The 13,628-nt window shown below is 43.6% G+C and overlaps 1 protein-coding gene across 19 annotated transcripts in view; it reads right to left on the bottom strand.

Moving 5' to 3' along the window:
• LOC131438316 (adenylate cyclase type 2) overlaps positions 1–13,628 on the bottom strand; it is a 221,295-nt gene that overhangs the window by 4,795 nt on the left and 202,872 nt on the right. For 18 of the 19 annotated variants that reach the window (XR_009230918.1, XR_009230903.1, XR_009230911.1 and 15 more), the window contains 4 exons: positions 8,680–8,842; positions 8,048–8,368; positions 7,380–7,394; positions 6,871–7,113 (listed from right to left, as the gene is read on the bottom strand). Coding sequence is in view for 1 of the 19 variants with exons in the window: in XM_058608233.1 (XP_058464216.1) it covers positions 6,871–7,113; positions 7,380–7,394; positions 8,048–8,368; positions 8,680–8,842 (742 nt within the window). In the remaining 18 variants the exon portion in view is untranslated. The remainder of the gene's footprint in view (positions 1–6,870; positions 7,114–7,379; positions 7,395–8,047; positions 8,369–8,679; positions 8,843–13,628) is intronic. The other variant, XR_009230920.1, reaches the window with a different exon arrangement.

The raw sequence follows: 13,628 nt of genomic DNA, 5'->3' as shown, positions 1-13,628 counted from the left end.
GTCTTAACAAAGACCAAAACACAAATCGTTGAAAGTCAATCGAAGGATTGACCATCTTTAATATATTGTGTTCGGAATCACAATCGTCATGATGCCGGTTTGGACCCCGATAGGTAACGAAATAGACAAACACAAAATCTCGAATCAGTGTTGGCGGCAAAGTAAAAGGGGGGAAAATATGTATGTATGAAAAGTCGATTTTTACCGTGAAAACTTTTGTATTCTTCAGTATAATTTCCATTTAGAGTGATGCGCTTGACTTATCGGTCCTCCAAGATTTTGATGCCTTTTGCAAAAAAAAAAAAAGATTTGTCAAGGCCTTCGACATAGGCTTCCGTTTCTGCAATGATCTCAGCATTCGACGAAAATTTCCCTGGAGAGACCTGTTCAGGTTTGGAAATAGATAATAGTCGCTGGGGGCCAGGTCTGGAGAATACGGGGGATGGTGTACCAATCCGTACAGCAAATCATTCAATTCCCCGTTGCTTTTATGCATGAGTGGTGCTGGTGCGTCTTTTTTCATAGCTAGATGAAAACTATAACTCGTCTGACACGATTAGCTGTTATTCAAACACTAGTGGATAGATTGCCATGATATTTGGTATTGGGCCATCTAGATGCTTGTTCTCAACACAAATAAACACTGTTCGAAACTATTCACGTCTTTTCTGTGAGAGGCCCGGGACTTTTTTTTTCCATGTAGTATGTGATCAAAATTTTTGCTCGACATTTTACACTGGGAAGTATTTCATTTCCATTATTTTGTGAGGGATGTTTTTGTATGTAACGTTCCAACTTTTTTCAAAAGACTCTGGTTTACACTTTTTATGATATCTTTGAATATACATTAGCAATCGCCCTAAAAACATTTTATTTCTAATAAGGTTACCTTTCTAAAGGCGATCAAATTTTCGAAATCGGTCCAAAAAACAGCTGAGATATAGTCAGTCAAACTTTTTACCCCCTTGGTATTCGGAGTGTTAATATAGCTCAATATAACATAATACAATACAATAAATATAATAAATACAAACCTCCATGATATGTTTTAATATATTATGATAACTATTGTAGTGTAGGTTATAATCCATTTCGCGTGATCTCATTCTGCTACTAACGTAAAAGGCGATAGCACCCAGTCGATGCCGTTCTACTATTGACCCAATGTCATCATAGACATAAGGGGAGGCATGAGATAAAAACTTGTGAGCACTTTGTTATCTCTACTTTTGACAAGCCAAATCCGATTTTAGCAAACTCAGGTCTAAAAGAAAGGTCTTACGGTCTCATAAAATGATGTCTAATTTCATTCGGAAGTGATTTCCAGTTCCTGAATTTCAGGGCGAAGTGTGTTTAAAATCTTACACCGTCACTTAGGGCGACAATGCAAAATACAGAAAAATTCTTCTAAATTTGTCTCAAAACTTTTTCAAATTGAAGGTTTTCCAAATTGCTGGCCAAACTAACTGATCTCGGCTATGTTGGTTCCTAATTCCAGCAGTGCAAAGCAAAGTCTTGGCATTACACTGGATTTAAACAAGATTTTTACATGTGTGTTTGTTCTTTGCAAGACGCCATTATATCGTATCACTTACGACAATCCCAAACGCTCTGGACAAAATTCACAGGGACACTTAGTTACTCTTACTCTTTCAGTCGTAGACCACGCGGGTCTCTGCTGTATACAGAAGGCGTCTCCATTCAACTCGGTTCATGGCTGTTCGCCGCCAGCCTCGGTAGCTGCGAAGGGTCCGCAGGTCGTCCTCAATTTGATCGATCCATCTTGCCCGCTGCGCACCTCTTCTTCTTATACCGGTCGGATCGTTATCAAGGATCATTTTAACCGGGTTGTTCTCAACATGACATTCTAACAACATGCCCGGCCCACCGTAACCGCCCGACCTTGGACGTTAGGACGAGGGTTGGTCCTCCCAGCAACTGGTGCAGTTCATGGTTCTTTCGCCTTCTCCACGTACCGTCTTCCATCCGCACTCAGCATCCGCACTGGTTCGCAACACCTTCCGTTCAAAAACACCTAGTGCGCGTTGATCCTTCGCAAGCATTGTCCAGGACTCGTGCCCGTATAGGATAACCGGTCTAATCAGCGTTTTGTAGATACATAACTTCGTACGACGGCGAATTTTGTTCGATCGAGAAGCATCCTGCGCAGTCCAAAGTAAGACAATATGCGTCTCTGAACTTCTCTGCTGCTGTCATTATCGACAGTCACCAGTGAGCCCAAGTACACGAACTCGTCGACCATTTCGATTTCATCACCACCAATCAGAACTCGTAATGGGTGGCTGACGTTATCTTCTCTCGAGCCCCTGCCTTTCATGTACTTTGTCTTTGACACATTGATGTCTAGTCCGATCCGCTTGGCCTCAGCTTTTAGTCCGATGTACGTATCTTCCATCTTCTCAAAGTTGCGTGCTATAATGTCAATATCATAAACGAAACCAAGTAGCTGGACGAACTTTCTGAAAATCGTACCACTCGTGTCTATCCTCGCTCTTCTTATCACACCCTCCAAAGCAATGTTGAATAGCAGACACGAAAGGCCATCACCTTGGCGTAGCTCTCTGCGAGTTTCGAAGGGACTCGGGTTTGTCCCCGATACTCGAACAACGCACATCACTCGATCCATCGTAGCCTTGACCAATCGCATCAGTTTGTCCGGGAATCCGTAGTCGTGCATGATTTTCCATAGCTGTTCTCGATCGATTGTGTCGTAGGCTGATTTGAAATCGATGAATAAGTGATGTGTGGGCACATTGTATTCGCGGCACTTTTGCAACACCTGGCGGATGGCGAACACTTGGTCTGTGGTACCGTGTTCGCCCATAAATCCTGCCTGATATTATCCAACGAATTCGTTTGCAATCGGTGAAAGTCGACGGCATAAGATTTGGGAGAGTACCTTGTAGGCGGCGTTCAGCAGAGTTATCGCGCGGTAATTGCAGCAATCCAGCTTTTCGCCCTCTTTGTAGATGGGACACACGATTCCTTCCATCCATTCCTCCGGTAAAATCTCGTCCTCCCAGATCTTGGTAACGACCCAATGCAGTGCTTTCACTAGTGCATTACCACCGTGTTTTAATAGCTCGCTTGGTAGTTGGTCAACGCCAGCGGCCTTATTATTTTTCAACCGGCTTACCTCCTCCTCGACTTCTTGAAGGTCTGGGACCGGCAGTCTTACGTCCTCCGAACGCGTTCCGAAGTTCGTTACCGTGCCACCACTTTCGTATACTGCCGCCACCTCTCGATCACCTTACAGTCGTTCGTGAGAAGATTCCCGTCGGTATCCTTGCACATATCGGCCTGTTGCACATGGCCTCTGCGCGAACGGTTCACCTTCTCGTAGAACTTCCTTGTGTCATTAGCACGGAACAGCTGTTCCATCGCTTCGCGATCTCGGTCTTCCTGTTGGCGCTTTTTTCTACGGGATACCGAGTTTAGTCTGTTCCGCGCCTGTCTGTATCGCTCCTCGTTTGCTCTCGTCGGGTGTTGCAGCTTGCTCGCCCAAGCTGCATTCTTCTCGGCCACTAACTGTTCACATTCGTTGTCGTACCAGTCGTTCCTTACGTTCGGAGCCGTCGTACCTTGCGTTACTGATGCAGTGCTACCTATTGCAGAACGGATGTCTCTCCAGCCATCTTCAAGAGTAGTTGCACCAAGCTGCTCTTCCGTTGGTAGTGCCACTGCCAACTGCTGCGCGTAATCTTGGGCTACTACAGTATCCCAGAGTCGCGCGATGTTGAACCGCGACGTTCGGTTTCGACGTTGGGGAGCCACCGTCGAATGTTTTGAGCGCATGCATACAGCAACCAAGTAGTGGTCCGAATCTATATTCGCACTGCAGTAGGTGCGAACAATGTTGATGTCCGAGAAAAATTTTCCGTCGATCAAAACGTGGTCGATTTGGTTTTCGGTCTGTTGGTCATGTGATCTCCAGGTAGCTTTGTGGATATCCTTGCGAGGAAAGAAGGTGCTTCTGACTACCATTCCTCGGGAGGCCGCAAAGTTGACACCGGTACATTGCCTCCCTTCCTACCTGGGCATTCAATTTTTTACGTCTCTGCGTGGGCAGCCGTCATAGGCTTGTACTAGCTGCACGTAGAACGCTTCTTTCTCGTCATCGGGTCTCCCTTCATGTGGGCAGTGCACGTTAATGATGCTGTAATTGAAAAAAAAAACGGCCTTTAATTCTCAGGCGGCGTTCAGCAGAGTTATCGCGCGGTAATTGCAGCAATCCAGCTTTTCGCCCTCTTTGTAGATGGGACACACGATTCCTTCCATCCATTCCTCCGGTAAAATCTCGTCCTCCCAGATCTTGGTAACGACCCAATGCAGTGCTTTCACTAGTGCATTACCACCGTGTTTTAATAGCTCGCTTGGTAGTTGGTCAACGCCAGCGGCCTTATTATTTTTCAACCGGCTTACCTCCTCCTCGACTTCTTGAAGGTCTGGGACCGGCAGTCTTACGTCCTCCGAACGCGTTCCGAAGTTCGTTACCGTGCCACCACTTTCGTATACTGCCGCCACCTCTCGATCACCTTACAGTCGTTCGTGAGAAGATTCCCGTCGGTATCCTTGCACATATCGGCCTGTTGCACATGGCCTCTGCGCGAACGGTTCACCTTCTCGTAGAACTTCCTTGTGTCATTAGCACGGAACAGCTGTTCCATCGCTTCGCGATCTCGGTCTTCCTGTTGGCGCTTTTTTCTACGGGATACCGAGTTTAGTCTGTTCCGCGCCTGTCTGTATCGCTCCTCGTTTGCTCTCGTCGGGTGTTGCAGCTTGCTCGCCCAAGCTGCATTCTTCTCGGCCACTAACTGTTCACATTCGTTGTCGTACCAGTCGTTCCTTACGTTCGGAGCCGTCGTACCTTGCGTTACTGATGCAGTGCTACCTATTGCAGAACGGATGTCTCTCCAGCCATCTTCAAGAGTAGTTGCACCAAGCTGCTCTTCCGTTGGTAGTGCCACTGCCAACTGCTGCGCGTAATCTTGGGCTACTACAGTATCCCAGAGTCGCGCGATGTTGAACCGCGACGTTCGGTTTCGACGTTGGGGAGCCACCGTCGAATGTTTTGAGCGCATGCATACAGCAACCAAGTAGTGGTCCGAATCTATATTCGCACTGCAGTAGGTGCGAACAATGTTGATGTCCGAGAAAAATTTTCCGTCGATCAAAACGTGGTCGATTTGGTTTTCGGTCTGTTGGTCATGTGATCTCCAGGTAGCTTTGTGGATATCCTTGCGAGGAAAGAAGGTGCTTCTGACTACCATTCCTCGGGAGGCCGCAAAGTTGACACCGGTACATTGCCTCCCTTCCTACCTGGGCATTCAATTTTTTACGTCTCTGCGTGGGCAGCCGTCATAGGCTTGTACTAGCTGCACGTAGAACGCTTCTTTCTCGTCATCGGGTCTCCCTTCATGTGGGCAGTGCACGTTAATGATGCTGTAATTGAAAAAAAAAACGGCCTTTAATTCTCAACTTACACATCCTAACGTTGATCGGCTGCCACCCAATCACTCGCTGACGCATCTTGCCCAGCACTATAAAGCCAGTTCCCAGCTCGTTCGTTGTGCCAGAGCTTTGGTAGAAGATAGCCGCTCCTGCAGCGCTACAACGTCGAAGTTGCGAGGACTTAGTTCGTCGTATATTATCCTGTCGCAGCATGCGAAACCTAGCGACTTGCAGTTCCATGTTCCAAGTTTCCAATCGTAGTCCTTTTTTCGTCGCGTGGGTCTATGCCGATTGTTCCGGGTCGTATTCTCTCCTGTATTATTTGTAATGATTATTTTACGGGCGGCTTATCAGGCCTACGCAAACCCCCTGTCTCGCCGGAGTATTATCGTGCTTGCTCTGTTTAACATCCCAACTAGCACTAGAACGATCCCGTTGGTGGGGTTGCCACCTTGGATTTAGCTGGACGGGATGCAGCATTTCATACTCAGCCGCTGGATACCAGAACAGACGCTGTTTGAAGCCGCTCCTAACATGGAGTACTGACGCTCCGACATCCCCTAAAGAGGACCCCCTTCCCTGTCAGCATACGACCAAGGTCCCACCGGGGTTGGTTACCCGATCTTTCCTACGGTTGCTCGTACCCCAGCCGGCACCGCGGAGAGGTAGGGATAGGAGTTACTGGACAAGAGGCTGAGAGCCACACTGGGGCCTGAATTACGCATTGTCCAGTCGTTTACCAACAGGGACACTTTACTGTTTGCAATTGAAGCATTCGAGCCAAACATTATGCCATAATTGCATGACAATGAGCGACAGCAAAATACTTGTGTTGCCAAAAAATATATTTAAACGTTGTAATGGAAAGTGCTTCCTCGCCCGCTATAAAGTCGCGATATTTCCTCTTCGAATTTCAAGCTAGTCCGGCTACCAGATTGAGTCTTGATTTTCAAAACGGAGAAATTGCAATTTCAAACAATACTCGTTGTACTAATTTTCTACATTATGATTGCAGAAGACAAACCTGAAAGCTTATATGTAGATCTAGTAGTATAATAAAAATCACTGAACAGCGGAAGGAAATAATATTTTCATGGCAATAATAGAATCATAAAAATAATGGGACTGACAGCACATATTTCACAGTCCAGTTATTTTCCACATTAACATGTACTGGAATCAGCATTGATTTTTGATTTATTGTTAGTATCTTCTTTTAGCTTTCAGCTATTCTAGCTTATTTTATCTCGTTGACACCGTTCGCTTCCACACATTTCAATTTCAACCTCAACATGTTTCACCACAAAAAAAAACAAACAAACAACAAAAGATTCCCAGATTGCCACTACGAATACCATACCAAAGGAGGATAACATATTAATTTTCCATATCGCTCACCTGCACTCGTCCCATCACTCCGCAGGAATCCATCCGGGATGCAACGTTCACGGTATTACTCCAGATGTCGTACTGTGGCTTCTGAGCTCCGATTACACCGGCTATCACCGGTCCGTGGTTGAGACCGATTCGTAGTCGAAACCGCTGGAATGACTCACGATTGATCTGGTCCAGGGCGGTCATGAGAGCAATCGCAAAATCAACCAACATCACCACGTTGTGCTCCTCAGTTCGTTTTTCGTCCTGTCCACGGTCCCGACGGGGGAGGGATGGTGTTAACCAGGGAACGTAAAAAGAGACTTATTACAAGGGTGTTTAACGGAAGACTGGGCAGACTGAGAGGATAACAAATGACTAGTTAATTGTGTCAATTAGGGCGGATCTATTATGCGAATGTGGCTTGTTCATTTGCTAGCTTTCGGCAGGGTTTCATGTGATTAATGATTGGTAGCAAATGGTTGTACATAACATTGTTGTTGTCTTTCTTTCTAGTGTATAGTAATACCAACCTGGTCATTATTCTTCTGTCCGTATCGATATTAAGAGAAAGCGATGAAAGAAAGGAGAGAAAATAGAAAGGATTAGCTAAAAAATTGAGCTATCGATAAATCTCTATTTTGGGAAGACAGACTTATGGAATGGATTTTCGCAACAGGTAATTTTGTGGAACTCCAACATCAGCACCATTATGTCGTGCCTTGGAGTGTGTCACAGCCGAACGTTTTCGGTCCGTAAGAGAAATTTATGGGTTTAATGAATGTCGGCTTTACAAAACGATGAGAGCTTTTTTTGTGTTATTCACCGGAGGAGAATTTGTTCTCCGTTTCATTATTTATTACAGGCTCACGAGTAAGACGAAGATAAAATTTTGATAAAGGAGATGAGTGGCTCGTTGAATTTTCTGAGAAACAAACAGAAACGAAGTTTGCTTTTAGTAAATGACCACTCAATCATGTAAATATATTCAGAAGCGGATTTATGTGAGTTAATGGTTTGACCTGGAAGGGTCGCATATAAAGGGATTTTTGTTTGGGATTTCTAGTACCGTTAGGAACAAAAGCCACGAGGAAACGCTTGGTTCTTTGTTGTTCCCATACAAATGATATTGTAACGACGTACGTAGAACGTATTTACCATGGACGTTACATAGAAGGCATTTCGTCCCAGTAGTACTTACCGTTGCACCTTCCTCCTTGCCCGGTCGCAAACCGGATGCAATCATATAGGTACTGCCGATGGTTTTGATTTTTTCTATACCGCTGAACTTGGGCTTGAGCAGCAGCTTGTCGAAATCGCAAATGATTTCGTTGAGCAGTCGTAAGCACTCGAGGCCCTGCTTGTTGACGTCGGTTTCGTCGTAGAATTCCTTGTAGTTGGGTATCGACGCGAACATCACTGCCACCGATGAATAACTTTCGTGGTACAGCTCCTGGATGGCTCGTTCTTTTTTCAGGAAATGCTGCGCAACGTGGGCTGGCAGAATGTTTTCCAGTAGAATCTGTTGCGACGTATTGCCCGACAAACATTGGTATGAGGAGAAAAATGAAAAGGAAAAGTTATAGCTAGTTTTAACTTTTCAATGGAGCGAATTCAGTGATGCACCGTCGTTGAAAACTAGTCAGCTGTAATTTCATCGACATGCAACAAGCGCTATTGTCGTTTTAATTCAACGTTGGAGTACACATTTCAAATAGCCGTTTTGTGGTTAGAGGTTTTGAGCTAGCGCTAGTTAGTGCCGGTTGACCTTCACTGAATATACAACGTTCGTCTAGTGATTTTTTTTATTGTTTCTGGTTTATGACAACTCACCTTATTGATTCCTCGCATCGTTTCCACCTCCTCCTGTTCGACCTTTAGCTTGGCCTTCCAGAGGAAGTCGGTTCGCGAGACATACTCGCCCTGGCGATCCAGAGAGTTTAGCACAGCCGCTATCAGCAGTAGAAACAGGGCACCCTGAAATGCCAGAGGCCATCTGTGGGGCGACAAGAAAAACAGAAAAGGACGGGCCCGATGAAGGAACATTAATTAGAGTGGGAAAATGCAGCGCAAGTGGAGCTATTGAAGGATTTAATAGTGAATAGTTGTGTTGTGTTGGATAAAACTAGTTGACGATAGTGTTTATAGTTTATAGAACGTTGGGGTTCTAACAGGGTGAACATGAACTTATATGAACAGTTTATTTCGAAAAAATCTCATGTATATATTCAGGCACGTATTAAGGGGTCAAAACCCGCCGAAACTCACGAAATCATTAGGGGAAACAGGGGCTAGACCGGACACGTGGGTAAACCGGACAACTGAAATATCTTATAAACCTGCTATTGTTTCGATTCATGGATTGACTTACAAACAAACAAATTAAGCCTTAAGACCTTTTGTTTGATGTTAAGTTTGTAAAAGTCGGTTTCACTATCCCGGAGATATCGAAGTGTTTTCCTTTTTTAGAGTTATTGGCTATTATTTTCGGTATATTTGTTAGACCATTAACAAGATCTATATATTGAACAGTTTTTAATTCAGTTTCGTAGAGTTTGTTGGGTCTTTGCATCGATGCCTTAAATAGAATTTCACCTTAAGAAGGGGTTATTTATGAAAAATAAATTTTTCATTTATTGTTTTGATCGCAAGATATGTTGTGTGAGAACATAATTTAAAAGTTTCAAAGTCGTTCTTTGAATGTTTTCGGAGATACTGTTTTTTGAATTAAAAGCACATTCACATTTTTTGCCATTTATTTGGAGCAGATAAAAATAAACCTACTGCTCCAATAGACGGGATTTTTTTCCTATTTTTTCAAGAAGTTGTGCAGAGAAGTGCGTGAACGTCTATAAATGTTTATATATAGTTAGGTGTTAAACATTCACATAGTGGCCCTTATTACCGTTCTCACTTCCACTTTCACATTCACTTAACTTACATGTCACTTCACTTGATTTTACCTATTACCAGTATCACGCATAGTAAAGTGATCCCTGTGGTGGAAAAAAACTATTTTTTTCAACAAAATTTTGGTGGCGTGATGTTCATAATGACATCAAGTTCATCCAGGTAATTACTTTTGTCTCGGAAGCGACTTCCGTAATAAGGACCTAAATTCACTTCTTTTAATTTCCACCGTGAAGTGATACCCATAATAAGGGTCACAGTCACTTCACTTGGTTTTCACCGTGTAGTGACACCGGTAATAAGGGCCAGTATCTGAGGCTCACGCACTGGAGACAAGCCTCCTGATCAATTTGATATATTGTTTAGATGTATTAGGGTTTATTTTCGGGAGATATTGTGTGAACGGGAAGTGGTCTCCGAGAAAAGTGATTTATTTTGTAGCACAATTTAACCCATTACTTCGGAACCGGAAGTAGGATTCGGATAAAATTCAACAGTTAAATAAAAATCAGTCCTGCCGTCTTCGAGAAAATCGAGTGTGTTTCATAAGGAGTGTATCGATAAGTAGTTAGCAACATTCAAACAGTTATTACTCTGAAATGGCTTCGTATTTTGCAGCGTGTTTTGCGGTGACATGTTTGTTTACATGTCAATAACAGCTGCGCAATCGATTGGTTTCGGTACGGTTTATCGTTTCAATGATGAGTCGAATTGATCCGGAAACGCGAAAGAAAATTCTGCACACTTGGTGCTCAGAAAGTGGTGTCACGTACAACGAAATTTCAAAACGGGTGAAAGTGCACCACACCAGTGTCAAAAATATTATCGAGAAGTTCGGTAAGACCCTTTCCATGAAGGATTTGCCCCGATCCGGTAGGAAAACGGGTCCCAGCCAGCCAGGCCGGGACTTAAAAGTGGTTGAGTACATCAAGAAAAACCCATCGGCGTCGACGCGGGATTTGGCCAAGCAGTTCAACACCAGCATCGGGATGATTCAACGGATCAAATTTCGGAACTACCTGAAAACGTACAAGAAACAGAAGGTGCCGAAAAAGTCCCTGGTACAGCAAGTGCAGGCCAAAACAAGAGCGCGAAAACTGTATAACCGGATTCTACAGAATAAAGACGGATGCATCCTGATCGACGACGAAACCTACGCCAAGGACGACTCTCGAGCGCTGCCCGGACCGCAATATTATACGAAATCGGTGTACCAGGACCTGGACGACGCTGACGGGAGCGAGTCATATCGCCGAAAGCCATTTCGCCGAAAGTCGTTTCACTGAATACCATTTCGCCGAAAGTCGTTTCGCCGAATAGGTCATTTCGCCGAAAGTCTTTTCGCCGAAAGGGTCATTTTGCCGAAAGGGTCATATCTCCTGCATGTTATGTCTCCTGTATAACTGATGTGGCGCAGCCACATAACCGAAGCCAGCTGAGTCGGCCGCCGACCCACCGTCGGAAGCGGCGGCCTCTTGCATACAAACCTGTAACCGCCTCGTTTGCCCGGTCTACTTAAAGCTAGGTTTCTTTGCTTTAGTTAGGACGAGCGGTAGCGAGGTCGGACAGCACATGAACCAAAACGATGTGGCGTAGCCGCATTAGATATTTTTTCAATTTCACTTAATGAACGGAAAATACCACCTACATTTACCTGGTAGATACACCATATACATTTTCTTGGGAACTACTTTCTGAGGTTCATGAATCAATCTTTATTCAAGAGTACAACAATCAATCATTATTCAAGAAGTACAATGGTAGGTCAACAAAACGGGCGTTAACGCTATCATCTTTCGTTTGTCTTTAATTTAAATCAATTCTAATTACGATTTCAAGACGATTTCAGGATTCGGCGAAATGACCCTTTCGGCGAAATGGATTTCGGCGAAATGGCATTCGGCGAAGTGACCTATTCGGTGTAATGGCATTCGGTGAAATAGCCCTTTCGGAGAAATGGCTTTCGGCGAAACGGCTTTCGGCGAAATGGCATTCGGTGAAATGACCCTGATCCGACGCTGACACCACGGTGGCAATGGAAAAGTTTGGGCAGAAGGTGTTGGTCTGGCAAGCAATTTGTACCTGTGGTTTGCGGTCGTCGATTTTCTTCACGAAGGGCATAATTAACGCCAAGGTGAAGAAGAGAATGCTGCCTCTCTTCTGGCCGGATTTGGCTTCAGCCCACTACGCCAACTCCGTTCTACAGTGGTTGTCAAAAAATAATGTACAATTCGTGGAAAAGGACATCAACCCACCGAACTGCCTGGATCTTCGCTCAATTGAAAAGTATTGGGCAATTGTCAAGCGGCACTTTCGGAAGGAAGGTACAGTGTCCCAAAACATGCAGGAGTTAAAAAAAACTGGGTAGCTGCCACCAGGAAAGTCACAGAAGTAACTGTGCAGAATTTAATGAAGAAGGTCAAGTCCAAAGTGCGAGCGTTTCACAAAAACTAGGATTTTTTTCAATATAATCAGTGAAATGCATAAAAATGTAATTTTTCTGCAATATATCGAAAACTGATGTCAAAACATGTTTTTTTTCGCTTTTTTATTCAAAAATAAATGTTGCTAACTACTTTTCGATACACTCCTTATATACATACTTACATACATACATACATACATACATACATACATACATACATACATACACCCATACATACATACATACATACATGCATACATAAATACATACATACATACTTTTATCGTATCAAATATCGCTCTCTACCAACTCTTCGCACGATTCAATCAGAGCCATCAAAGAGAGACGGATATCATCTCAGCAACAAAAAACCGGCATGGTTCATTTAGCATAGAATGGACACCAGTGCGAGAGAGAACTTCTCTCGATGATCTGTCTGATCATCACGAGTTAGCACGCTACTGTGGGGATTCTCTCTGAACGGTCGTTTATTCTCGTTTCGCGATCCGATTCTATACAGGCAGTTTCTAATTGCGATAGAATCATTTTACTATTGCCGCTTATTCTAACTATGTGCATATAACCTTTGTAAAAGTTGTGTCTATGAAAATGTATGTGAATGCTCCACACAAGGGTTTTGAAATATTGCAACATAATATGAGAACCTTCTGCGTATTCTGCGATAATTGTCAACTTGCGATTCCCTCTTGATAAATTCCAGACTGAAAATTTTTATAAGGGCCGTGAAGTACTCAGAGTATGAAGTGGAGCGAAGAAATGTAGAAAAATTCTCTCACGGTTCATGCATTGAGAGACACGAGTTCTTCTAGCATCTTCTACCGGATTGAAAATGTTTTTTACAATTTAGAGAAATATCGAGCAGCTTATGTTAAATTATCGGCAATCACCAACACTTTCCACATCTTCATAACTAGTGGAGTTCTGCTCAGTGTGAGACATCGATGAAAACAACTGATAGCCGAGAGAGATGAAGTCTGAACAGTTGAGTTAAGAAAGGATGGTTTTGAACCCGTTCCATTGAATGCTCGAGGGCGTTGTCGTACTGCAAAATGGCTTTCTCATGTCTTATGGAATAGCCAGGTCGTTTTTCGAGCAATGCTTGGTTCCATTTTATCATTTGCTGTCATTAACAATTAGTACACTAAAACCTCAATTTACGGGAATCTATTTTTTTACGCGTTTCATTTGAAATAACGCAAAACTTAATTTAGGCAATTAAAGTTTTTGTATAATGCAGGAAATTTTTATACGTATAGTATACAAAGCAATCGTACATGCTTCAGGGAATTAAATATCAAATGTATATTACGGAATTACGAAATTGTTTCATCTAATCTAGTTAAAGTCGTGGATATCCAAGAATTATCTGGAAAACAGAAATCAGTGTATGAACGCGTAACTGGTTACTTTTGTACAAATTGACGAA

This window comes from Malaya genurostris, chromosome 3, assembly GCF_030247185.1.
Source record: "Malaya genurostris strain Urasoe2022 chromosome 3, Malgen_1.1, whole genome shotgun sequence".
Taxonomy (NCBI): Eukaryota; Metazoa; Arthropoda; class Insecta; order Diptera; family Culicidae; genus Malaya; species Malaya genurostris.
Note: the sequence above shows the minus strand (reverse complement) of the source record. Positions and strands in the feature narration are given on the sequence as shown.